This window comes from Argopecten irradians, chromosome 10 (genome assembly GCF_041381155.1).
Source record: "Argopecten irradians isolate NY chromosome 10, Ai_NY, whole genome shotgun sequence".
In the NCBI taxonomy this organism is placed as follows: Eukaryota; Metazoa; Mollusca; class Bivalvia; order Pectinida; family Pectinidae; genus Argopecten; species Argopecten irradians.
In genome coordinates this window covers 6,060,484-6,087,045 of record NC_091143.1, presented here as the reverse complement: position 1 = coordinate 6,087,045, position 26,562 = coordinate 6,060,484, and the positions used below count along the sequence as shown (strand labels likewise).

Sequence of the window (26,562 nt, the reverse complement as noted above, 5' to 3'; positions counted from 1 at the left end):
TATTTGATAATTTAAAATGAATTGCTTCCGTAAATATCATTATCCACTAATTGCATTATTTGACAACTGAAAATGAACTGTCTGTGTGAGTGTCATTGTCCACTAATTGAATTGTTTGATAATTGAAAATGAATTGCTTCTGTGAATATCATTATCCACTAATTGTATTATTTGACAACTGAAAATGAACTGTCTGTGTGAGTGTCATTGTCAACTAATTGAATTGTTTGATAATTTAAAATGAATTGCTTCTGTGAATATCATTATCCACTAATTGTATTATTTGACAACTGAAAATGAACTGTCTGTGTGAGTGTCATTGTCCACTAAGTGAATTGTTTGATAATTTAAAATGAATTGCTTCTGTGAATATCATTATCCACTAATTGTATTATTTGACAACTGAAAATGAACTGTCTGTGTGAGTGTCATTGTCCACTAATTGAATTGTTTGATAATTTAAAATGAATTGCTTCTGTGAATATCATTATCCACTAATTGTATTATTTGACAACTGAAAATGAACTGTCTGTGTGAGTGTCATTGTCCACTAATTGAATTGTTTGATAATTTAAAATGAATTGCTTCTGTGAATATCATTATCCACTAATTGTATTATTTGACAACTGAAAATGAACTGTCTGTGTGAGTGTCATTATCCACTAATTGTATTATTTGACAACTGAAAATGAACTGTCTGTGTGAGTGTCATTATCCACTAATTGTATTATTTGACAACTGAAAATGAACTGTCTGTGTGAGTGTCATTATCCACTAATTGTATTATTTGACAACTGAAAATGAACTGTCTGTGTGAGTGTCATTATCCACTAATTGTATTATTTGACAACTGAAAATGAACTGTCTGTGTGAGTGTCATTATCCACTAATTGTATTATTTGACAACTGAAAATGAACTGTCTGTGTGAGTGTCATTATCCACTAATTGTATTATTTGACAACTGAAAATGAACTGTCTGTGTGAGTGTCATTGTCCACTAATTGTATTATTTGACAACTGAAAATGAACTGTCTGTGTGAGTGTCATTATCCACTAATTGTATTATTTGACAACTGAAAATGAACTGTCTGTGTGAGTGTCATTATCCACTAATTGTATTATTTGACAACTGAAAATGAACTGTCTGTGTGAGTGTCATTATCCACTAATTGTATTATTTGACAACTGAAAATGAACTGTCTGTGTGAGTGTCATTATCCACTAATTGTATTATTTGACAACTGAAAATGAACTGTCTGTGTGAGTGTCATTGTCTACTTATTGTTATACCTTACTTTCATTTAGAATGTTCTGATTAGGTGTTCTGAGTGGACTTGACCACATGACATTGAAGATATAACCCCAGGGAAATAACCCCAGGAAGCTCCGCACGTGACCGGAAGTTGACGTTATCTGCAACGTCAACCAACAATGGCAACGCTGTTGCTTAATTTTTGCAGCCCAACGAATTAAGCAACTTTTTTGTTGGGAAATATCTTCATGAGGTTTTTTTTTCATCAGAGTTTTTAAAAAAAAAATTTATTTTGTTCGGGATAATAAAAAAAAATATGTCCCTATGTGTCGTGATACATCTAGAATTGTCTCCCTGGAAAAAGTTATTTTTAATTTAATAACTTAAAATTAATTGCTTTTGTGAATGCTATTGTCCACTAATTGTATTATTTGCACGTTTTACGATTATTACGATTATCACATGCAGATTCAATGTCATCTATGTTACAAATTCCAGTCCGTTCAGAGATTATTTTGACAGTAAGGATGGTAAGAGATGGGTGCATGCGATGACTGGGAGGCAGCAACATTTGGATGCATCTGTATTTTGCTTCCGTGACACTATCATATGGGCAAGATAACATGATATTTATTTTTAAAGTGTAATGTTATTGTACTACTGACCATTGGCTTGTTTGTTGAATGACGTGTCATTAATATAAATAGCAAAGTTTCGTGTTTTCTTGTAAAATCCTGTGATACAAATAAATCGTAATTGCTATTTGAATGCAATTTGGCGAGTACATTTTGAATTATGAATTCTACAAAATGCTATATTGATATCACCATCACTCAAGGCTGTGTATTTCATTAGGTTATCAACAGAACTTTACAGGAATAAGTGTGAAAGTTGATTCTAGCATTCTGCCGGAAGCCAAATCTTGTATAATGTCATTTGGCTACATGTATGTATAGATAATGTGTGATTTATGTTTGCGCCGGAGTATGTATACCTTAAATCAGGCAATTATGCAGTTTTTGATCGTGTTACTCTTTCACTATATTCCGTCATATGTGAAGACGGCAACATTGACAGACGTTCTACAAATAATGTCATGAAATATTCAAAGTCGAAGTGATTTCACTCAACTAATATAACAAGACAATAAATTAAGGTACATTTGGGTATTTTTGTTGATTTTTGGGTTATTTTCTTTTCATAAATGACAACTCGTAAAGCCATTTTGTTTTATACTTTTAATTCATATCAAGCATGATGATGTCCGGCTTATTTAGAAAACTCCTTCCTGTTGTTGTAGTTTCATACACATTGTCAACCATTGTGAAACAACATTTTTATGAAAACATACAAATACATTTGTTTGAGTACAAATGTTGACTTCAGTCTTTTGTGCTACCAGCATGTATGACTTATTGACACGATATTATTTTGTTTCTGTTTATCTTAGTTAGTTTATTAGAACGGTAGTATTTCAAAATGTAATTGAATACGGAATTATTGTATCCATGGTAATTTATTTGTTGAACATATTTCTTGCTGTATAGTGACATAACAGAATTTGATAATTTACAGATACAAATGTATCATTGTTTAGGAATATCAGCTCCTCAAATGATTTTATGCAACTCAAAGGCGACTATTTTCTCTGCATTGTTATAGCACTGAATGATTCATTGTAACAAATATAAATATGAATAAAAATCGAACGATTCACTAAATGTTAAATTCATTCATTTGTTTCTTTTTGGAAATGATCACAGCCATGTCCATAATTGCATTTCATCATGAAAAACCTAATTAAAAAACTAAATCAATGGACAGTGTACTGTAAGTGATTACAATGGACTGGTCTACCATATTTCAGTTTCGTTTTTGGCATCATAATGGAAGAACGACACAAAACGCATTGCATTCACAAGAGAGTACACCGTTAGAATTTGAAACTGAGTACAGGTAATGTGCATTTAACGTATTGTGTTATAACAGTCTTTTTAACCATCATGGAATGAGGCGCTGTATGACAATGAAATAACGTAGTGAGAGGAATTAAATACACCATACATTTTAGCGATGAAGGCTGTCTCTGTTTAGGTATCAAATACAAGTATCGTACATTACACCAGTCTTACAGTTGTCAGGCCGATACCACACTCTCTCAAACAATGCTATGATTTAGAACAGTTATCGACATAAAACACATGTAGTCTTACCAGAAATACGATTATTTACACAAAAAAAAAACATAATATTGTTAAAATTCAAAAGGAGAAAGGATCATATGATACGGAAAATTAGAATCAATAAGGGCATACAATATCCGTGTCTAAAACCGAATCGTCTTTGCTCATAATAAATTTCGATAACTTATCGTGAAATTCATCGCCAGAAACTGGTGCCAATTACAATTACAGAAGAACTTGCGTAATATCAATCCACATGAAATGCCGTTGAGCTGGAGAACACATAATTAACGTTGCAAGGACAAACTGATATTTGTTTTTTTCTGGCGATACCCAAGGTGTTATTTATATACATGAAATATGGTACTTTATTTGTGTTGGCTTTTTGTCTCTCGGACTTTGAATAAGTACTTTAAATACCTGTACCAAACGTTTTCACAAAAAATATTTCAAAAGCAATAGAGTGGATGTATAAATTGTATGTACAACAAGTACACCAAATGATATATGGCTTATGTAAAAACTAGTAGAATACTTTTAAGACTAACAATCAAGATAGTACATGAAATGAGGTATTTCTGTTTGTTTCAAATATAATAAATCGCCATTGAAAGTAAAGCTAGAATTTAAATGGCATGGCTCTTGTTTTAATGAATTAAATGCTATTTTAGACATTGTATAGTAATGTGATCAACCCAACTATTATGTACGTCAGTAACAAGTTGGTAACAAGATATATATGACATACTTAAGTACTGATCATTTTTTCTGTGAGGCTATAATGATGCATTGGGCGGAGTCTGTTATGACTGATAGGACACAAACAAGAAATCGTACTAAAATATTAAAAACAAAAGAAAATATGACCTTATCAAACAATTACATTAATACCTCTCTGATATCTTAACTCTTATTAAGATCTATTTCTTTTGTCATTGGACTTATCACGAGGATTATGAATGAAGAAATAAATGTAATGCTAAGGAACAACCAGAAAAAGAATTTGTCCATTACTCTGGCTACTTCCTGCCAATCATGTATTGTTCTCCTTTCCGTTATGGTCTGCTCGTATGTTGACATAACATGTTTAAAATATGTCACCACTTCTCGATCAAAAGTAGTTCTACTCGACGTTGATGACGTCATGTTGATATTTTGATTCATGACGTCATTCAGTGTGTCATCACTGACGTCACCAAGGTCGCTATGGATCTTGTCATGTTTATTGTTTAGTAAAAGCGACTCGTTGTCTCTTGCCTTAAACGCAGCGTAGGCGGAATTTGACGTGTAACTTCCGGTGTGGTTCGAGTAAGAATTATCGTCGTGGAATTTAACCTTTAAACAAAGCACCTTGGCTAAAACAAGAACAATCCCTTTTAGGATTCGAGGTGGACCCTTGGACAAGGCGCCTTTGTGATGGATGTTGAGTACGAAGACAGAAAAGACTACAGAGAGACCACTCATTGCCATGATCACGGTCAGATATATACCTGAAACAGAAATGGAATCAAATAAATATCAAATATACACAATTATACTATCAACATGTGATGTTACTTTTTCTCTGAAATACAGACAGCTAAGGAGGCTGAGTCTGTCTGAGAATTCATCATAAGTCCTCCCCTTTTGGTAGCCCTAGTTAATATCGAGTTGTAAAAATAGCCAAAGCAAAATGATTTTATACTTAATACATAATAAAAAAACTTATAAAAATATATTTTTACTTTAACGAAACCGACACCAATGGCATCATTGCATATTTACATTGAGAGTTAAAACGAAAGCGACCCTATAACCAGTGATCTAATGATATGATTTGACACAGTCCTGGGACATACTATATTTGAAAACAGTAAACCGTCCAGAGGAAAGCTCGCTTACGGTATGACAAAAGTAGCACGCCTTTTATATGACCTATTGTCATTACTATAATCCACTGCTTTGCCACGAACAGTAAATTAACACACCTAGGACTTAATGAGGCGGACGTACAAATGTTTTAATCGTTAATTTTAATTAGTGTAGTGCAAGTAATCCAAGCTACTACACTTGGCGTCCTAGTCATGACTCACAATCATCAGCGAACACACAATGATTCAACCACTGGACACCACACATATGAATCACAGTTTTACAAACAATTTAGAAATACGAGTCGTTGTTATATGTCTAACCCAATATCTAATTGATTACAGGGAGCTGGACAATACTTGGACGTACAAATTATCAGATTATAGCAACATGTTTTTGAAAAACAAATACAATGTTGTCATTCAGGTGTATTTGAACAATCAGTCAGGAAGACAGGCACACATGAGCACTGTAAAAATAATCCTGCGAATGTCTACTTATTCACCTTATATAGATTGACTTCGTGAGTTTGTCAATATTTGATATACATTATTAAATGATAGTGAATTGGCGCATTATACGTAACATCGTTTCTATATGTTATTTACATATAAATGATTTGTTGCGTTATTCCTGATAACTGCTGTACCGTCGTTCTGTTTGGTCCAATATTTGGTTTAATTAAGTAATTTCAACTGTCAAAACATGATTATTATTTGTCCAATATATCAGGCAATGACTGGAGCAATATCTGCATGGAAAATGTCTTATAACCTGTCTATAATTGCCTTCGTACATCCAATACGTGTTTTTGTTAGTAATGGAATGTGATATCGGCGATTATGGAATTGAATAATACATGTTCTCGGTTTAGATTAAATTTCAGTTTCAGTTGTTCTCAAAGGACCTATGTACATCATTTCATGCCCAACACAAAATGTCTTTCTTGTTTGATTTATATTGCTCATCAGCAAGTAATGTTCTGGCGTATGTTCGCCTACTACGTCATTTCATTGCATCACAATTAAGTTTCAATTACAATTTCTTGAGTTGTGGTGACTGGAATAATATTGAGTACAGTTATTCATCTAGAAATCACTAGCACACTTTCCACGCGAGTGTGTAAATTAATCTTTACTACTTTGTTTTGGTTTATTAGGTAAGGATGGCCCAATGTGTGGTGGATGTCTGTATGTTGTTGGATGCTACGGTATATTACGTGTAGTGTTGTGACTGAAATAGAGGAACGCTTGCCTTTTCTATTGTGCTATCTCACTGATGTCAATATTCGATTTGTATTTTTAATTTAAAGGAGGTGTTGCATGGCCGCCCACGATCGATTTTTAATTTTTTGGTGCAAATACATCAATCGGCACATAATACGTATCGGACCAGTACTTATTCCATGAATAGATTAATCATGCGACTACAGCGCCACCTTTTGTAAGTTTTACGTCCGATTCCTACTTGTGTGCCTTTAATGCATCATATTAAGACATACAAAACCAAGAGATAAATTATTTTGGTGTAATAACATAGCATTTCGTATTATCTTTTTAACGATATACAATATGTCATTAGATCTGTTGGGGTTTTCTTGCAATTTCCAGTTTTGCTCTTAATTTTTCATGAAAATAGAGGAATTTCATTTTATTAGTTTTTAATAAATTCCTTAGATAACAATGGCAAACCCCGAGTACCCTAAAATTTCAGCAATCAAAAAATCTTCATATATCATTTATTGACTCAAAAAAATATTGTGTCGATGAATCACTGGGTATGCCGACTTTTTTGCACTTTTGTACGGCTACCCCCTTTATTTCTTACCAAATATCAAAGTACTGAGAGTACTGAGAGTTAAAAATGTTAAACGAAATCTGCCCTTCTCTCAGCTCTATCATGTATCAAAAGCCGCTTTAGCGACGTCATACTTGAGTAAAACGTATCCTATGTAAGTTGGTGTACCAAAGCTCGGTCAAACTGACTTATATATTGACATTTGACCTACATCTAAATAAAATCTTCTTTTGCCTATATCACAAAATGTTAATTTTAGGGTCATATATTGAACTAGACAATATGTTAAATAGGGTCCTATAATATTTCCTACACCAATCGTTAGAAGTATTTCTGTCTTCATGGGTTTATTTACTTATTAATAAGCAAATGTTCCGTTTAGCGAAACATATTATGGTATATCGGTGTAACTTATATGTTAACCTTAGATATTTCTCAAAAGAATATAATGTTGTTTTGATGTCATAAACATGTCATGGATAATTTGGATTTCATTCTTCAGCCAAACAGCCCATCTCGAACTATTATTCACACAATAAAACATGGTCAAACTATACAATAATGAAAAAAGAATACAGTGGACTGAAATTGCTTAACTTTTTGGGGCACCAAATAAGATATTTCACTCTAGGAACTCTTCAATTGACGTTCTTGGTGTCTGATATATTTAAAATCGGTTACTATGAAAGTAGGTAAGGTAAACAAATCATGCGGAATATTACAGAACCACTATCTGAGTTCTTTAGGTCTTTCACATATTGAAGAGCTGTTTGAAGATTTTCATATATTTGACTTGTCTGAAGCCCTTTATTCCAGCATACTGCAAGGCGCCTAAGTTATTGTCAAGAAGTCGTTTATGTTTGCCAATTTGAACCCTGTGACCTTCAATTAACGTCAATGTCATTCATTTGACAAACAACTTAGTAGCCCTTTATTTAAGAATATGTTAGGTCTAACATCATGTTTTGATGCCTTCCAATTATTGAGAAGTCGTTTGAATGAAAAGTTTATGAACGACGGCGCACGAGGTACGATCACTAAAGGTCACCCTGACCTATCGGGCAAGATGATTTAGGAACATTTGCCCTTCATCCCAACATGCTACATGTACAATACCAGGTGTCTAGTCCTCTTAGTTATCCACAAGAAGTTGTTTAAAGATTTTAGTCTATTTGACTCATGTGACCATGAAGGTAGGTCAAGGTCATTCATTTAAACAAACTTGGTAGTCGTTTAAGCTATCATTCTACAGTCCCTATATCAGATTCCAATGCCTCTTAGTTATTCACAATAGTCGTTTAAAATTTTTAGCCTATTTGACCCTTGTAACCTTAAATGAACTTGGTAGTATTTCATGCCAGCATACTTAATGCCTTATATCAGGTATCTAGGCATCTTAGTTATTCACAAGAAATCGTTAAAAGATTTAGCCTTTTTGAATTCTTTGACCTTGAATGAAGAGCAAGGTAATTCATTTCCACAAACTTGGTGGTACATCATTTCACCATTCTACATGCCTAATATCAGTTTCTTGGGCCTTTCGGATATTGAGAAGAAGTTGTTTAAATGAAAAGTTTATACGAACGACGAAATGCGAACAGCGCACGACCATGGACAAAGCATGGTGACAGTAGGTCATCCTGACCCTTCGGGTTAGATAACCTTATGACATTAAAATGAAATAACGATGAAAATGCGGTCCTGCAGGTAGGGCGTACCTACTGCCCTTATCGCATGATAAGAAAAGGTGACTAAATTTAGGATCGTGTCATAGCATCTCTTCTTCCTAACTTAATTTATACTTCTTAACGTCTTCCTTGACACTGTCTCACATTTGGCCTTCGGTTGAGAGCTCGCCCCTGGTAGGCCCTGAGGTAGGCTCTGGGTTCTGTCACCTGGCTTAGACACACCCTGCTTTAGCGCTCAGCATTAAGGGAGTAGGACAACTTGTTCGCCTGTTGTCAGTATGATGTGACTGGGGGATGTGTTGCTTGGTGTCTTCGGTGGCATGTTTCAGTGATACAGCACTATGAAAAGGGCAAGAGTTCCACTATAGAAGAAGACACAACATGAATATACCGAAGTCTCCCATATCGAACACTACGCACTTCATACACTCAGGACACTGCATACATAAGATGCCTTCCTTACATGATCCTGGCTATCAATAGGGCTTTGATTTAATCAAACAAACAATGAAAACAATTTTATAGAGTCAAGAATGCAGAAATTGGTCTACTGCAAAAGTAAACTGGTTAATTCGCTGATTTTTTTGACGTACTACTACAGCTATAGTCATTTAAGGACGGCATCCCGTGTATGTCCTTTCATATATTCTATGGTGTTGCCCCATCAAAGGACAGAACCAAGATATTTCATCAAAGTTTTTTTCCCCATAATTAATTTAATAACAATAGTTTTTTTTTAAATAGTGTATCTGATATAAACATTGACCGACCAATTCTAATATAAACTCATTGATATAGGTATTTCGGTCTCCTTTTGTTCTAAGAAGTTTGACGAAAATATCTAGCAAAATGAAGCTGCTAGAAATCATGCACTTTCATGAAGGTTGTTGGATGAGAAACAAACTTATAACTTGTAATCAGTACCTGGTAAACATAATTTCGCGATACCTATAGGTTACTAAAGGTAAAATGAGACATAGCGCCTCGTCTGATGTCTGATTGACGCCAGCAAAATAGGTACCAAATTTAGTCGCCTTTTACGATCATGCAATGGGTATAGCAGGTGCAATTCTAACGCCCTACATGAGACGATGGCAACATTGATGGTTCCCTTTAAATAACAATGGGCAAAGGACACATACTGTCGTATTTATTACCTTAATGCTTATACAGTTTCTGGAATGCAACATGGCATTGTGTATATGTTAAATCATAACTGTCAGTTTTATGTGTCCCACTGTTTCAAAACGGATAAGTAGTATTTCTGAAAAATATTATTTAAACATGAGTTTATGATGATTATTTCAAGGTTTGGTCGAAATACGCACCTCATCATCACATTCTACTCCAACAGTAAAGTCGGTAATATTAGACAGTGTACTTTCAGTACTTTGATACTATGCAAAAAAACAGGGGTAGACGAAATTAACCTAAAAAAACGTGGCATATCCAATGATTCATCAACTTGAGCTGTTTATGGTAAATCGATGATAACCTGAATATAATTTTAAACATCAAAATTTTAGGGTACTCGAGTAGTGCCTTACTTATTCTGGTGCTCGAACGAAAAATTGAAAACTTCAAAAAGTCGTATTTTCTGTCAAATTTGATATTTACGTTCGATTTGTGATCGAATGATATTGGATACAGCCAAGTGTGATATGTCGTTAAAAAGGCAATTTTATGTGGTATTTTAAATCACAAGAAAAACGTGATTTAAGTATTTTTACTATGACTTATGCTAGGTAAAAGGCCCAATGGACATTAAATTTACCAGTGTTAATGTAGGGGGCGCTGTAGTCCTAATAATGGTCCAATCGGGTTTTAAGTATTATAGACATATGTGTATTAATGCAATTAACTAATTTAAATTCAAAAATAAAAAAAATATCGTGGGCGGATTTTCACCCTGTATGCAACACCTCCTTTGCTTTTACTGCGTTCTGTAAATAGTAAATTAAAATCTATCCTTTGGAATGCTTGAGATCTACTGTACGGTCATCACGCTTGTGCATCAAATAAGAATTTTGGGGTTAACATAAATTCTAATTATTTATTAAAACATATCTTGTATCAATAGAATGAACTCTTAAAATGGTCAATGGCTTATTTACAGGTTCCCAAAACATAATGAAGAAATGAAATTGAACTTTAATACGTACGTTTTTACCTAGATAAAGCTTACATTTATTACGAAGATTTGAATATAATTATCCGAGTAAAGTATTTAAGTGTTCCCGTTTAAAGATGCTCCACTATCAAAAACAGGGGCAGACGATTTAGTATTTTTTTAAAGTTACAAAGTAACATATATAGTATTTTACACCATTAGAACCATTGAAAAGTTTGAGCTTCTAATTTGACTTCAAGTTAAAAATATGAAAAATGATTAATTGCATCCCAAAAAAATTCTGTGTCAATATATCCTATATGAAATGAAGTACTGATTGCGCATGCACCAAAGGCGGAATAAATTATTTTATATTATTTTTTTTGTGTGTTAATTAGACATTTATATACACGATTAAACACCAATTGTCGGCGGTGGAGCATCTTTAAAGAAATTGTGAAGCGGTGTCAAGGGAAACGTTAGGAAGAGCAAGGTTAGTTTGGAAGAGAAAATGTAATATCCCAAATTTAGTCGCCTTTTACAATAGGGACAGCAGGTACAATTCTAACGATTTTATTTCAAAATGAAAATATTTTAGAAAATTCAGTTAAACAAATTTTCCAATTTTACGTCATATGGATACTCTTTTTCATCATTCAACTCAAGCCTCTGAACCAACAACCAAATGAGCTCCAGGCGATATCCCCTTGAGGACCAGAATATTTCAACTCGAGTTCATTTTGATAATAGGATAGAATATAGTCGATACATTTTACTCTTGTGTCGGGTATTAAAATGACAATTCAGAGACTCATTAATTGATACATTAGGAACATTAATACAGCTAACCTTGGTGTTTCGCCATCAAGTCATGTATTTATGCATGCTATAAAATAGTTTTAACTTATCAAGAAGACGATATAGCAGTAGATTTGTGCGGACATGATATTTTCGCGATATAAGGTGGTCGCAAAAATGTCATCGTGGAATAATACATCATGGATAAATAATATATCATGGGTAAATGATACATCATTGGGTAAATAATATGCATGTATCATGGGTATTTTAAATGATACATCATGGGTAAATGATACATCATGGGTGAATAAAACATCATGGATAAATGATATATCATGGGTAAATAATATACAGGTATCATGGGTAATTTAAATGATACATCATGGGTAAATGATATATCATGGTTAAATAATTCATCATGGATAAATGATATATCATGGGTAAATAATATACAGGTATCATGGGTAATTTAAATGATACATCATGGGTAAATGATATATCATGGTTAAATAATTCATCATGGATAAATGATATATCATGGGTAAATAATATACAGGTATCATGGGTAATTTAAATAATTCATCATGGGTAAATGATATATCATGGTTAAATAATTCATCATGGATAAATGATATATCATGGGTGAATAAAACATCATGGGTAAATAATACATTATGGGTAAATAATATAGCATGGTTAAATAATATAGCATGGTTAAATAATATAGCATGGTTAAATAATATAGCATGGATCAATGATATATCGTAGGTAAACAATATATCTGATCGCCGAATCGCAAAAAAATAATTTGCTGAAATAAATGTTCTCATTTTGAATGAAATGCGCAATTTCCCCCCTCGAAAATAACCTACACTACAGTATGAATATAATATTCCGACCCACACTGACAATCGCTAAAGCATTCCTATGCGCCTGCATAAGACAAAAACATTGATATACATAACAAACAACATGTATTATCAACATTCTACACAAATCAAAATTAATAAGATAACTGATAGCTGTAGCCGTCTTCAAACTTTATATGAAACATTTCGCTTCCTTTAAAGGAGAACAAAATATATTAACATCAATGACGTTTTATAACATATTTCCAAATACAGATAATTGACTTGGTACTTTACACGGAGAATGCAGACATAAACGTGGCTCTGTTGAAATCAATATTTATTTGGACGTTAAAATAAATTAAATGTTGAATGCTTGCCTTTTTCTGTCAAATCTTCAATGAATTATTGATATTGCTGCGAACGAGTTATTCTATGATTTATGGTCCACTGAACACAGAACATTGATTCTAAAGACTTCGTGCATACGTTAGTGCGACACTAGATATTCGACCGAGATACGGGATAACGCCAGTGAAAAAAACGATCATCCCGGAACGTATGGTTTCGTTAAAGTTTGATTCGGTTAACGTCCTATTAACAGCGAGTCTGTAAGAGGACAACCCCCATCAGTATGCGGTTTGTTTTGTGTGATTGTCTTACATAATGGGCTGCGATGTACTTGTGCTGTGTCTCTGTACAAAAAGGAGACACTTTTTTCCGTGCGGACAAATATACCAAACATGTAGATCCCATCCGATCACGTCATACTGAAAATGGACAAATCAGTTGTCCCAATCATATCATGCTGAGGACTAACCCGGAGCAGAAACTACCACTTTTATGGAATATGGTGTGTTTTAGTCAGAGGCAAAATCTATACCATTCCTCATAGTGATGAGCGCACAATTTTAGGCCAATAGTAAGGTGAGGTAAAGCGAGAGGTTAAATAGACGAAAGTAAATAGGACGAAAAGCAAAGATAGGATTAAAAACTTAATTGCCTTTAAACACCAGACAACTGCGATAGTCGAACTGTTCCTCACAGAATATTGGGGATTAAGCTAACGCTGTCCACGTAGTTAAAGTGAAACCACGACTGTAAAACACAGCGAAATATTTATGTTTTATATTTATGTACTGTTAGAATTACAATCTCGTAATATAAAATAAGTAATTCGTATCCTATGAACATACTATTACAAAGATCCAGTGTTATCTCGACTACAACCGTTGACATTACTCCTATGAAATGTTATGACAGTTACATGTACAATGTTTGTTTGTTTGATTAATTAACGTCCTATTAAGCTATGGTCATGTTAGGACGGTCTCCCGTGTATGCGGTGTGTTGCGTGTATTTTTTAGAGCTCCGTGTTTTAGGAGACTGCGGTACATTCATGTTGTGTCTTCTTGTATCATGGAACTGTTGCCCTTTTTATAGTGCTATATCACTGAAGCATGCCGCCGAAGACACCAAGCAACACACCTTACCCGGTCACATTATAGTGACAACGGGCGAACCAGTCGTCCCACTCCCTGTTCGCTGAGCGCTAAGCAGGAGCAGAAACTACCACTTTTATAGACTTTGGTGTGTCTCAGCCAGGGGACAGAACCCAAAGCCTTCTTTACAGGGACGAACGCTCAACTTGAGGCCAAAAGTGACGCGATGCCAAGGGAGGCATTAGGTGAGATAAAGTCAGTTAGGAAGAAAATATCATATCCTAAATTTAGTCGCCTTTTACGATCATGCAATAGAAAAAAGGAGGCATTATGTAACGCCCTGCTGAGGTTGTTTTCAATTCCAGAATGGTTTCCGATGCTACGACATTCCACTTGGATATTTTTTCAATAGGTGAATGTTGTCTACATGTAATATCAAATGTTTAAAATAATTAAATAAATCATATATAAAAGCAATAAAGTGAAAATTAGATGATATCTATAGGTTTTTGCGGTCGCTGTCGTTAATGGAAATGGATTTTCAAACACCGGAAGTAACGTTCGTCGCTATAAATGATAGAAGAACCGTCCGGATCGAAATTCCGGAATTCTAAAAATATCGCAAACTGATTCCTTACATCACAAAATTACGAGAAATTTATAATAACAAACAGAAATAAACCAGACATAATATCACAAAATCACATGGACCGATGTGGAATGTTCTTTGGGGCATGACATTCAAAAAATGGTCAAATATAACCCATCTTAGCACTGGATGAAATGGTTGATGAAAAAAAATGTGAAAATTTGATCGAGTTATTTATATGATATTTGATAAAAATATAGCCTTGGGCATATTATATCAAAAATATTATGAAAATGACTTTTCATTGTCTTTTTTGCCCAGTCATTGAATTTTTAGGGCGAAAATATGGGAAAACGAAATAAAACACGGAATTTGGTTAGCATTTATAAAAATACAATAATTTCGTGTATTGTTGTATCGTTAGAAATTAAGATAAAAAATCAACAGGATTGAGACTACATTCACCCTAATATAACAGAAAACATAATTTTATGATTTTTTTTCTATTTACGGTCCGTAAAAATTTGCACGGATGGTATATTTCAAGCTCAGATATCCATATATATATATAAAGAGAACATCCATTTTTCTTTGATTTGAAATATGCATGCAAATATGCAAGAAACCAATACCTGTAAGAAATAAATGACATGGGGTTTTCCACATTATGGAGCTACATGTACCTTAACTTATTCAGTATGATAAATTAATGCATTTGGTGAAATGCACAATGTTTTGGGGAAATTGTGTCCCAGACTTCGTCATCTATACTAGATCTCTACCAAAATATCATAATGAAACTGACACATATCTAAAAATGTCCAGATTAAAGAGAGTTCGTCTGGCCTTGAGATATGTTGCCTAGCAACACCTATTTATCACGAGAAAAATATGATTACAGATAAAATTCATATATATGGTTCAGTAAATTAATTTTCCTTGGTTTCTCATAGCCCCCATGGGGGTAATAGCTACTGGCCTATCTAAGGTTAACTATAAACGTATTACTCGATACAGCTAGTGCAATCGTCGCTTTATGATGAATATCAGGATTTAATGTACTCGTCTGGATCTACTACAGATTCGAGTTCTGTCCTGGTTTGGAACTTTCAACTGAATCCGTGGTTAGTCTTTTTACAAGTACGCAACACACCGCATACATGGGAGGCCGTCCTTACATGGCCAAATCTGTAAATAGGACGTTAATTAATCAAACAAATAAACAAACATTTTACAAGTCAGTATTATGTGACCGGGTGGGGTGTGTTGCTTTGTGTCTTCAGCGGCATGTCAAAACACACACCACGCACAACATACATGCAACACCGCATACATTGGAGGCCGTCCTTACATGACCGTAGCTGTTAATAGGACGCTAATTAATCAAACAAACAATACCGGTTTAACGTCATATGAGTCGGCGTGATTTTCTTAATTAACCCATGTGTATTTAAGCAATACACTGTTACCACATTGGACATACAGTTGATATGAAGTCCATCCGGAAGGAAGATATATAGAATGGCACCCGTAAGGGCGCCATGAATATTTATCTTTCTGACGGATGGACTTCATATCAACTGTATGTCCAATGTGGTAACAGTGTATTGCTTAAACACACATGGGTTAATTAAGAAAAAGGGCTATGGTGATATTCGGAACGCTTTAAACACGCGACAAAGAGCAACCTGGAGATGCAGAGAGAGCCAGTGATAGGATTTGTGAAACGAAAGAACAACTCTGCGATTCAGCGCTAGCGATAGGATTTCGGTATGCATTAAAGACTGGGCCATTAATATCGGGATATAAGGCGACTAGAGAATGTCATACCTAAGCTGGATGGTTGGGTTATCATTTTATGACAACATTCAAGAAAGCTTATATATACAAATTATGCTTTGATTAAAGCAAGATTCGACATTATTCATAAATGAACAATTATTCTGTGAATAATTTTGTATAACATCAATCACTGTTTGTATTCTATTTGATACTACATTATAGTATTTATTGTTTAATAAGTAGATTATGTTCATAAAAACGACGAAAAGCTAATACAGTAACAGACAGTTAAAACGAATTTCTGGGGACGAACAAAATCACTTACTAATATGTATCGTTCGTTATACGTATATTGAAGGCATCTTAAAGGAACCTTGGCTGGGCATGAACGTTTCTACAATAACCATGTATTCGTTGTAGGTATATTCGTTATAAACGTATTTTACTGTACACTATTTTGACTTCAATGTCGATAATCATATTTTAGCTAAAACCATTTACTTGCATCGGATTATTTCTTCGAGACACTTTGTTTTGTTCTTTGGTATATCCACAATTACAAATGTAGCAAGCCGAGAGCAGTGTGCAGCCAACCAGGATCAAATCAAAGACCACGGGATTATTTGTCAGCTGAGCTACCAACTAAATTAAGGGGAAATTCCCCTACCGAGAATCTAGAAAATGGTCGTATCACCACTTACACTGTTTACAATTAAAACCTGCTGTGCAGGTATTTGTATGTAAGAGAATAGAAATTTAAGTTTCATCCGGTGTAATTGATTTATTTCATATTATCATTTTTGTCTGACAGAATATATTCCTGCTTCGCGTTTCGAAACGAACGCCTGTCATAATTAATAACAAACATAATAAAATCTCGCGGATACCGATTCATATAACGACGTGGGATAGGCATTGTTAATTTTCAAAATGAATCTTATCTTTATCAACTTACCGATGAGGGGTATATATTCTGACGTCGGAGGCATATTCTCAGCAATTAGTAACATGAAGACGGAGAAGGCCAGCAGCACTGTTAGTCCCAGAGTGACTTTCTCTCCGGAATCAGGAGGAAGTAGAAATCCCGTCAATGTCAAAGTAGACAATAACATACACGGGATAATGACATTGAAGGCATAGTATAGCACTCGTCTCCTCAAGTGAATGTAGAACGTCACGTCCGGAAATGGCTCAGGGCAGCATGGGTAATATTTCACATTCCGAACTACTTTTGTATCAATAAGCGTCCATTCTCCGTTGTCTACGTAATTTGACAAATCTACCTCCGTACTCCTGTTTGTGACGTCAACTTGGAATCCATCGTAAGCCCAGGATCCCATTTTAAGTATACATACTTGATCGTCGAATGGGAAATAGGTGATATCCATTTTGCATGAACTTCGCATACGCACAATAGGAGGCCAAAACACATTTCCATTCTGTTCGACCATTGCCAAGCTTTTCATGTATCCTTTGTTATGATTGTCGACACTAAAATTAAACAAATAAGACAAGTAATTGACAAGTTATGTACATACATAAGAAAAGTGTTGACTATTAAACCTTATTTTATAACTCTACTTATAGGCTGTAAAACATACCTGTATATTATAAATGTTGATATCTTTTATAGTTTAGGCATATACTAGAAATACAATTCAAATAGCTTTAATGCAGATTTGACCTAGAGATATTTGATGAGTGTTGCGTCGTCCATTAAGCAAGTAACGCTCATTCGTTTGTAGCGTCTTGGCCCAATCCTTATTTCACGTTCTCTCCTTACATTTACTTTGATTAATCGAGTTTTGTAGGATTACCTTTATGACGCATTAGATCAATATCTGAAGAACAATGGAAGGGGCGTTTCATGTAAAGTGTTTGTATTTCAGGATACTAAATAATATGTGGGTTGATTTCCCTATGATGTTTCAAGAAACCATATTCCTGCTCCATTAATCTTCACTGGCAAACGTCTACAACGTGATCAAGTGAGATGGAAGAACCCGTTTGGATAGATTACAGTGTAAGAAAAGAACCATAGGTGTCTTATTAACTCATCGCCAAATTACTCATGTCATCCATGTTTCCATTGAATACACGTTTTATGTCTTTGATAGTATGGATAATGAGCATGATCTCCCTGATATATTTGTATGGCTTCGTAAACATATAGACCAGTTCGGCCAGATTGAAGGGTCAGGATTTTCAAGGAAACAACGATTTATCGAATCAATTAGTATTTATTATTATGTAAATTAATAAGTTCGTATTAACAGCTTACAACAATACACAGCTCTGTTTATCCGAATGTAATTCGAACAACTAAGCAATGCATTGCTAAAGTAGTCATATATATCATAAAAATGTGTCTATATTATCAAAAAACCGAATTGAAAAAATATTTTGCACGATTTCATAATGAGAATTTCTGAGAGAGAAGCCAATATATCTCTAGCATTCCTATATAATTTTTAGCCAGGTTACGTTCCGTTGCAAAATACTCATTTTGTTGTCTATTTCGCTCAAACATTAATTTGTACACATAAAACCCGAAAATGCGTTAATGTTTTTAAATGGTATGTTTGTTTATTGTTTGACCGAAACTGTTGTATTGGCCACGAACTGAACAGGTCAACATGATAAAATGGTTTACTGGAGCACAATTAAAACAAACATGGAACAACAGGAGAATTACAGGTAAATAGCGAGCTAATCTTTAATTGGTTAATACTAAATATTTCTCATAATTTTATAAATGTTGCAGCCTTCGTTGTGTCTGATGAAATAATTTCAAATGAAAAACGTTGAATTATTATGCAATCATCAGCTAGCTTGGTAGCTATTACGTATTTTTAGCAATCCTTAAATCGAATAAGACACATAGTCTATATGTCGTAACGCATAATTAAGAAACGATTCATAAAAAGTGAACATTTATCTCACATGTACATTACCAGGGAACCTAACTAGGGAATAAGCAGCGGTTTATAGTTTTTACTTGCTACCATAATCGTAAACTAAGCGCCTACTCATGCGGTTAATGATTGTAGTCTTGCGTGTTACGGCCAATTTTGTATATCTGTTTTTGAAAATGTATCCCCGGTCTGCCGGTATGGCTGCAGTGGGATACATTGAGGGCTGTCGTCCATTACATGTATGCTGGATGGGACACCTCAAGCTGAGTAGCCTGTCTATCGACTTTGGTCTAATACCGTATGGATCTCTCGTGGGATGTGGCGGTGGGAACGGATTTAACTTTCCAGGACTGAGGGAAGATAAAAAAATATATCTCCATTTTTGACATAAACGATATTGACGGACATATGCCAAATAGATAAATCATAAACTTCTTCTGAATATGAACAATATTTGACATGCGTCAGATATAATGCATTTAATGACTTTTATCAAATCAATAAAGTAGAAAGTAGCGTAATGGAGTGTGCTTCCAAATATTCATAAAAAGTATCTTACAATAGTAAATGCCACATATTTTTAATACACAATGATATATTATGACTCGCTAGTTTCAGAATATTTTATCATGCAGCATTAAAGGGACAATTCACTCAGGCCAATTCTTTTACATAACCAAGAAGCAAAATATGGCATAAATGTACTGTTCTACATTTCTTATGAAACATATAACATAAAATATTAACAAATTCCACGTCAAAGTCTAGTATTTTAATTAATATCGTTGAAATATCAAATCGTTGATCAATACGATTAAGCAGGTACAATATGTACGCTGTACACATACCCGAGCCAAAGTCAGGCACGTTAAACAAATAAACTACATAACCACTGGGAAGGTGATAAAATTATTTTTAGGCAAGACAATTCACCTTATAAGGTTAACACACTACTGTCAGAGCGATTTAAGCAGTTCTAGACAAAATTTGCATTACTCTACGAGCAAGGGACAGGGTTCGGCATACAAGAAGTTCGACCACAATGTTTAATGGCGGACACGAGCTAGTTTGAACATCTACACATATGTCACAACCATGGACTTTTCAGGCATATCACAGTAAAACCAACTGATCTAATTTCCATTAGAACTGGGTTTTTTCCGATATATGTACAAATTTTCATGTTCTCTTAGACTGAATTGTCCCTTTAAGAGACAATGAACAAACCCGAAGATGATCACTTACTTAGGCTGCATTAGGCTGAAGGTTTATTTTAATGAAACATCAACATCATTAACTATAATTAGAAACCTGCTAATGTGATGACATTTTCGTAATCGATAATCACCATCAAATGTCCACTATTGAGTGTTATTGCGCTCAATCAGAATTTGACCTAAGCTTCTATACCGGTTGTCTTGATGGTGACTTATATTTTCTTCCGTAGGTCCTTGTTCTATCATTATTTTATATTTACCTTAATTTATGATGGCACACAGTCATCACTCTCTAAATTATTAAACCAATCGCTAACATTTGGCTGGATGATATTAGAATTCAGCTAAGAAATTATAAGTAACAATTTAAGGTATTTTTGCCTTGCCTGGCCAACACACGTGCATCATTTGTTTGGTATCCAGTTCTGTGTCCTTACTTTGCATCAATACTTATTAACGACCACTGCAATCTAATTTGATTACTCTAATATTATCAAATGCATGACATGTAATAGCCAATTCATCATGGCGACCCCGGATGACTTTAAGTCAACAATTGATTCCGATACTATAGTCTGAGGTCATCAACCGTAGCCGGCCTGTATAGTATTATATGAACCTAGTTTGTACTGTACAAAGTATGCCTAGACAACCCATTAACTCTTGCGTGAACTTGACATGCCAATGTCAATAGACAATCGTAGATTTTAGATAATGTCTGGGATACGATTTCAGACCTGTTTGATGGATAGCACTGATTCCTAGAATATAGCAGTACAGCATCAGATGGTGTAGCATTAAGTCCAACCATTAGATGCTGTTGAAAAACAAGCAAATTGACCATCTTCATTGTAGAAAGAAGTACACCTTTCAGATACATGTTGTAGCCAGAAACTCAACGGCCATCAAACACTGTGGAATATACTTGGCAATCAATGCCTCTGCGATCAGTAATATAGCACTAAAGGGGCAAGAGTTCCACTGTACAATACATAATACGAATATACCACAGTCTCCCAAAACACACACAATACACTGCATACATGGGCGGCCGTCCTTACATGACCCTGCCTGTTATAAGGACGTTAATTTAATCAAACAAACAAATCTTGCAACACATACTTCAGAATTAAGCGAATCGACCATCTATCTGATGATGTAAAATAAAGGGAACTGACCATCAGATGATGAATAATGAGGGAAACTGGCCAACAAATGATGTAGAATTAAGGGAAATGACCATCAAATGATGTTTGATTAAAGATGCTCCACCGCCGACAGAACATAAATGATGTTCATCATTTGAACAATAATTGATGTTTAGTCGTGTATATATATGTCTAATTAACACAAAAAATAATATGAAATGATTTAGTTTGCCTTTGGTGCGTGCGCAAAACACGCACCTCCCACAACATACACGCAACACATCGCATACATGGGAGGCCGTCCTTACATGACCATAGCTGTTAATAGGACGTTAATAAATCAAACAAACAAACAAACAAGCGTGCGCAATCAGTACTTCATTCCATATAGGATATAGTGCCACAGAATTTTTTTCGGGATGCAATTAATTATTTTTTATATTTTTAACTTGAAGTAAAATTTAAGTTATGGTGTAAACTAAGTAACTTTTGTAACTGAAGAAAAATACTAAATCGTCTGCTCCTGTTTTTGATAGTGAATAACTGCCGTTTGTGAGCGGTAGAGCATCTTTAAGGAAACTGATGTATAATCACGCGAACTGACCATTAAATGATTGAGAATTAAGAGAACGGACCATCAGATGATGTAGAATTAATTAAATGACCATCAGATGATCTTGAACTAAGGGAACAAAATGAAATGATGTTAAATTTAGGACAATGGCCATCAAATGATTTAAATTAAGGGTAATGACTATCAAATAATATTGAATTAAGGGAATGGAATCAAATGATTAAGAATTAAGGATAATGACCATCAAATGATGTTGATTTAAGTGAACTGACCATCAGATGATGTAGAATTAAGGGTAATGACCATCATATGATGATGGTGAAAATAAAGGGAAATGACCATCAAATTATATAGAATTAAGGTAACTGACCTTGAAATGATGTAGAATTAAGGGAACTGACCATCAGATAATGTAGAATATTAAGGGTACTGACCATAAGATAATGTTGAATTAAGGGAACGGAATCAAATGATGCATAATCACTCGAACTGACCATTAAATGATTAAGAATTAAGAGAACTGGTCATCAGATGATGACCATCAGATGATCTTGAATTAAGGGAACAAAATGAAATGATGTTAAATTAAGGGCAATGACCATCAAATGATGTAAATTAAGGGTAATGAACACTAAATAATTTAAAATTAATAGAAATGACTATCAAATAATATTGAATTAAGGGAATGGAATCAAATGATTAAGAATTAAGGATAATGACCATCAAATGATGTTGATTTAAGTGAACTGACCATCAGATAATGTAGAATTAAGGGTAATGACCATCAGATGATGTAAAAAATAAAGGAAAATGACCATCAAATGATGTAGAATTAAGGTAACTGGCCATGATATGTAGAATTAAGGGAACTGACCATCAGATAATGTAGAATATAAAGGGTACTGACCTTAAGATAATGTTGAATTAAGCGAACGGAATCAAATGCTGTATAATGAATGGAACTGACCATGAAATGATGTAGAATTAAGGGAACTGACCATAAAATGATGTAGAATTAAGGGAACTGACCATAAAATGATGTAGAATATTAAGGGTACTGACCTTCAGATGATGTGAAATTAAGCCAACTGACCATCAGATAAAGTGAAATGAAGCCAACTGACCATTTATCATTTTGCCTTTCCGTTTTCAGACGAATTATATCCAAAATGCAATTAAAAAGTTCAATTACATTACGTGTGATTGACATGGGCTTGGGAATTTGAAATTAATAAAATCTCGTGATACCATCTATGTCAACTAATAAAAGGTTTCTATAGGAAAAATACTCTTCAAAAGTATATTTGTATTGTTTTTGTATGTGATGAAAAATATCATAAACATCAAAAGTGTTTATTAGTCAATTTTACTTGTCTTAATTAAAAAGTTTTATGTTTCTATTTGTATTCATACAAGGTCACGGAAACATTTTGAAATCATGTCACGCGATCAAATGCTTTGATATGAATAATCAGAGCAGTACCTAAACAACCTTGACCTACTTTAGCAAACTGACAAAATAAACAGACGTTCATGCTCACCACCATTAAAGGCAACGTGTTGTGAAATATTCACTAACTGCACCATTTGATGGTGACAGAATCTAAACGTATTCGCATTATGTCTTTGTTAAACATTTGACCTATTACATTAAACAATACGTTCTAAACTATTATATAAAACAATTCAATCACTTAGCTATTCTACAAAACGATTAAATTAGAAACAGTTTAAACTTATTTAATGAAACATTTAAATCACTAACTTTACGTTTTATATAATACACGCAATTTAGTTATCGTATTAAGCACTTCAAACTTACATATTTATGAGGGGAAAAAATATTTAAATTACTTCTCTTTTTTATACAATAGTCGAATTTATAGCTTCTGAATGCCTCCTCTAAGAACGTCTATACACTGTTGTGTATTATTTTAAATATTCATACATTTATCAATTTACCTGTAAATGTAAAATATTTAATTACTTACCTATTATATGTATATAAGTACTTACCTATTATATATACCTCTAATTATTTATCTATTTTATTATACAGATAAAGTATGGGTTTGAGGGGTATAGCAGGTTTCTGGTTTCCCGAGATTTGTCTATTTCCCGAGGCGAAGTTCGAGGGAAACCAGAAACTTGCTATGTCCCTCAACCCCATACTTTAAAGTGTTTTAATATACCGATACATACAAAAGCTATGATTAGACATGAATATGTATTTCCCTCATACGCTCATATTCCTGTCGCGCACAGCCATGGTCATTACAGATTGAGAGATTTTTGCATTGTAATATATCTACATAATATAAGCTTCAAACATTCAAATTATTTTGAGATAATTGTGATTCCACGTCCGTTTTGTTTTGCTTCTATTCAACCCCCAGGCTCTACTTTGATTCCGCTATGCGTTCTCAATATTTCAACATTTTATACCACTAGGCATAATACTAAATTTATAGACATGTATTGTTGAAATTCCGAGACGTTAATCACTTATCGATAGCCTAAAATGTATATACAGTAACAACTGTACGTACATGTACATATAAAAGGTAATGTTATCTGACCACATTACATTTTTAACAATTAAGGAGATGGCGTGATCCGAAACTAGCTTCGCCCAATTGGTTTTGGAGAAAAGTAGGGAGCTAGTCAATTTAACCAGGTAACTTTTATATAGCGTAAACAAAGTAGAGGTATATTAATACTTACCTATTACATATCTAATTACATACCTATTATATATATATCTAATTAATTACCTATTATATAATACAATATCTGGTAACCAGATTAAATCGCACGGAATCCTGAAAATCTTGATATGAGCAAATTCTGAGATATTCGTCCATTGTAATTTCTCGTCCACCCATTCCTGATCTAGCCACACATTCGTTGTAAGTATTTGGTTCTTCTCATCCTAAATGATAAACAAAAATAAATCAATATTTAATGACACAAAAACATTCAATAGTTCAGATGAATGTACTAGGTTTATATACCAGAACATTACATATATTATATACGTCAAAAATAATGCATTCCTATCACCATAATAAGCAATATCTTTATACTTAAAACTAAAAACCAATACCAGTAAAACTGTTCTTACTCAACCTTTTAAAACATTTCTGCTTTGGATAGTTTCAACCAATTATACCGCAGTCCCCCATAACACGAACCACACACTTCATACACGCAACACATATACATGGGAAGCCGTCCTTATATGGCCCTGGCTGTTAAAATGATGTTTATTTAATCAAACAAACAAACAAAAGAATTTCAACCTTAGCAAATTTTTGAACACTTTGAATAGCAGTGTATTTCCACTAATTGATTTTACATTCTGTAACACTTGCTGAACTGCCATGGATTTGGAAGAGGTTTAAGTAGGACGGATTTTGTCTGTCATTTTCTACTTCAGGATTATATATTATAGAGCTGAACAATATGAATGACTCACACTTTACATATAGACTGTTTTCACTTCATCTTTTATTAATTGTTTATCGCTAAAGCCCATTTCATATTGCTCTAAAATGAACCGTCACGGGACCAAGGGTTAGCAACAAAAGATGTCTCCGAACTTAGAAGCTTTAGAATTGTACTAGAATACATGTCATACGTCCTCACTGACTGGTATTAAAAACACCCTACTATGACGTACCACATCAAGGACCTGGGTTAGGGTGATGCCCAAGCGGATGACGACCGGGGTTTTAGCGGAGAAGACAGGGCGTGATGACCGATCGTATGATTTAATTATCCGATACAATAGCCGTTGTTCCTCTGTCATGTCTTTCTCGGGAATATTTTTTGGATCGAATATACCACGGCTGTCTCGGTCTGAAACAGAAAGACTTGTATAAAATACGGTCTGGTAGGCTCAATATACATTAATACTTCGAATATAGTAAGATGGTCTAAATACGGAAGTTGTATACCAAAAATGTAACATTTTCACTGCGCAAAACACACATCTTGAATTTGACAATTTAGATTAAAAAATTTAGAAATATTATCACAGGTCAGTCCGTCCCGGTAGAAAACTATTAGATAGACATATGATAATACATATCAATAGTATCTGGATTTGTCCAAATTACCAAATGATACCGCATGCTGTTGTAGAAATACTACCAATAGGTATTCAGTATAGTATCTAACAACAAACTAAACCTTCTTTAAATCATAGTTGTTATCGATTCTGCTATATGCCATGAGGTAAAGTTATTAATTTCCCGAAGTAAGATTTCTTATAAAACTCCGGCACCATCGTTTGGAAGAAAAATACCAACAAATTAATAAAGATGTGGCGTATATGAGAATTTATCATTTAACATAATGTT

At 34.0% G+C, this 26,562-nt stretch overlaps 1 protein-coding gene across 1 annotated transcript; it reads right to left on the bottom strand.

The window, feature by feature from the left end:
- Positions 1-2,486: 2,486 nt before the first annotated feature.
- Positions 2,487-26,050, bottom strand: LOC138332984 (acetylcholine receptor subunit alpha-type acr-16-like). Its single transcript, XM_069281069.1, has 4 exons — positions 25,881-26,050; positions 24,973-25,130; positions 17,300-17,835; positions 2,487-4,926 (listed from the first exon to the last, which is right to left on the bottom strand). Exons 1-4 carry the CDS (start codon positions 26,007-26,009, stop codon positions 4,340-4,342), a joined length of 1,410 nt encoding a protein of 469 aa, XP_069137170.1. The 5' UTR covers positions 26,010-26,050; the 3' UTR covers positions 2,487-4,339.
- Positions 26,051-26,562: the final 512 nt, after the last annotated feature.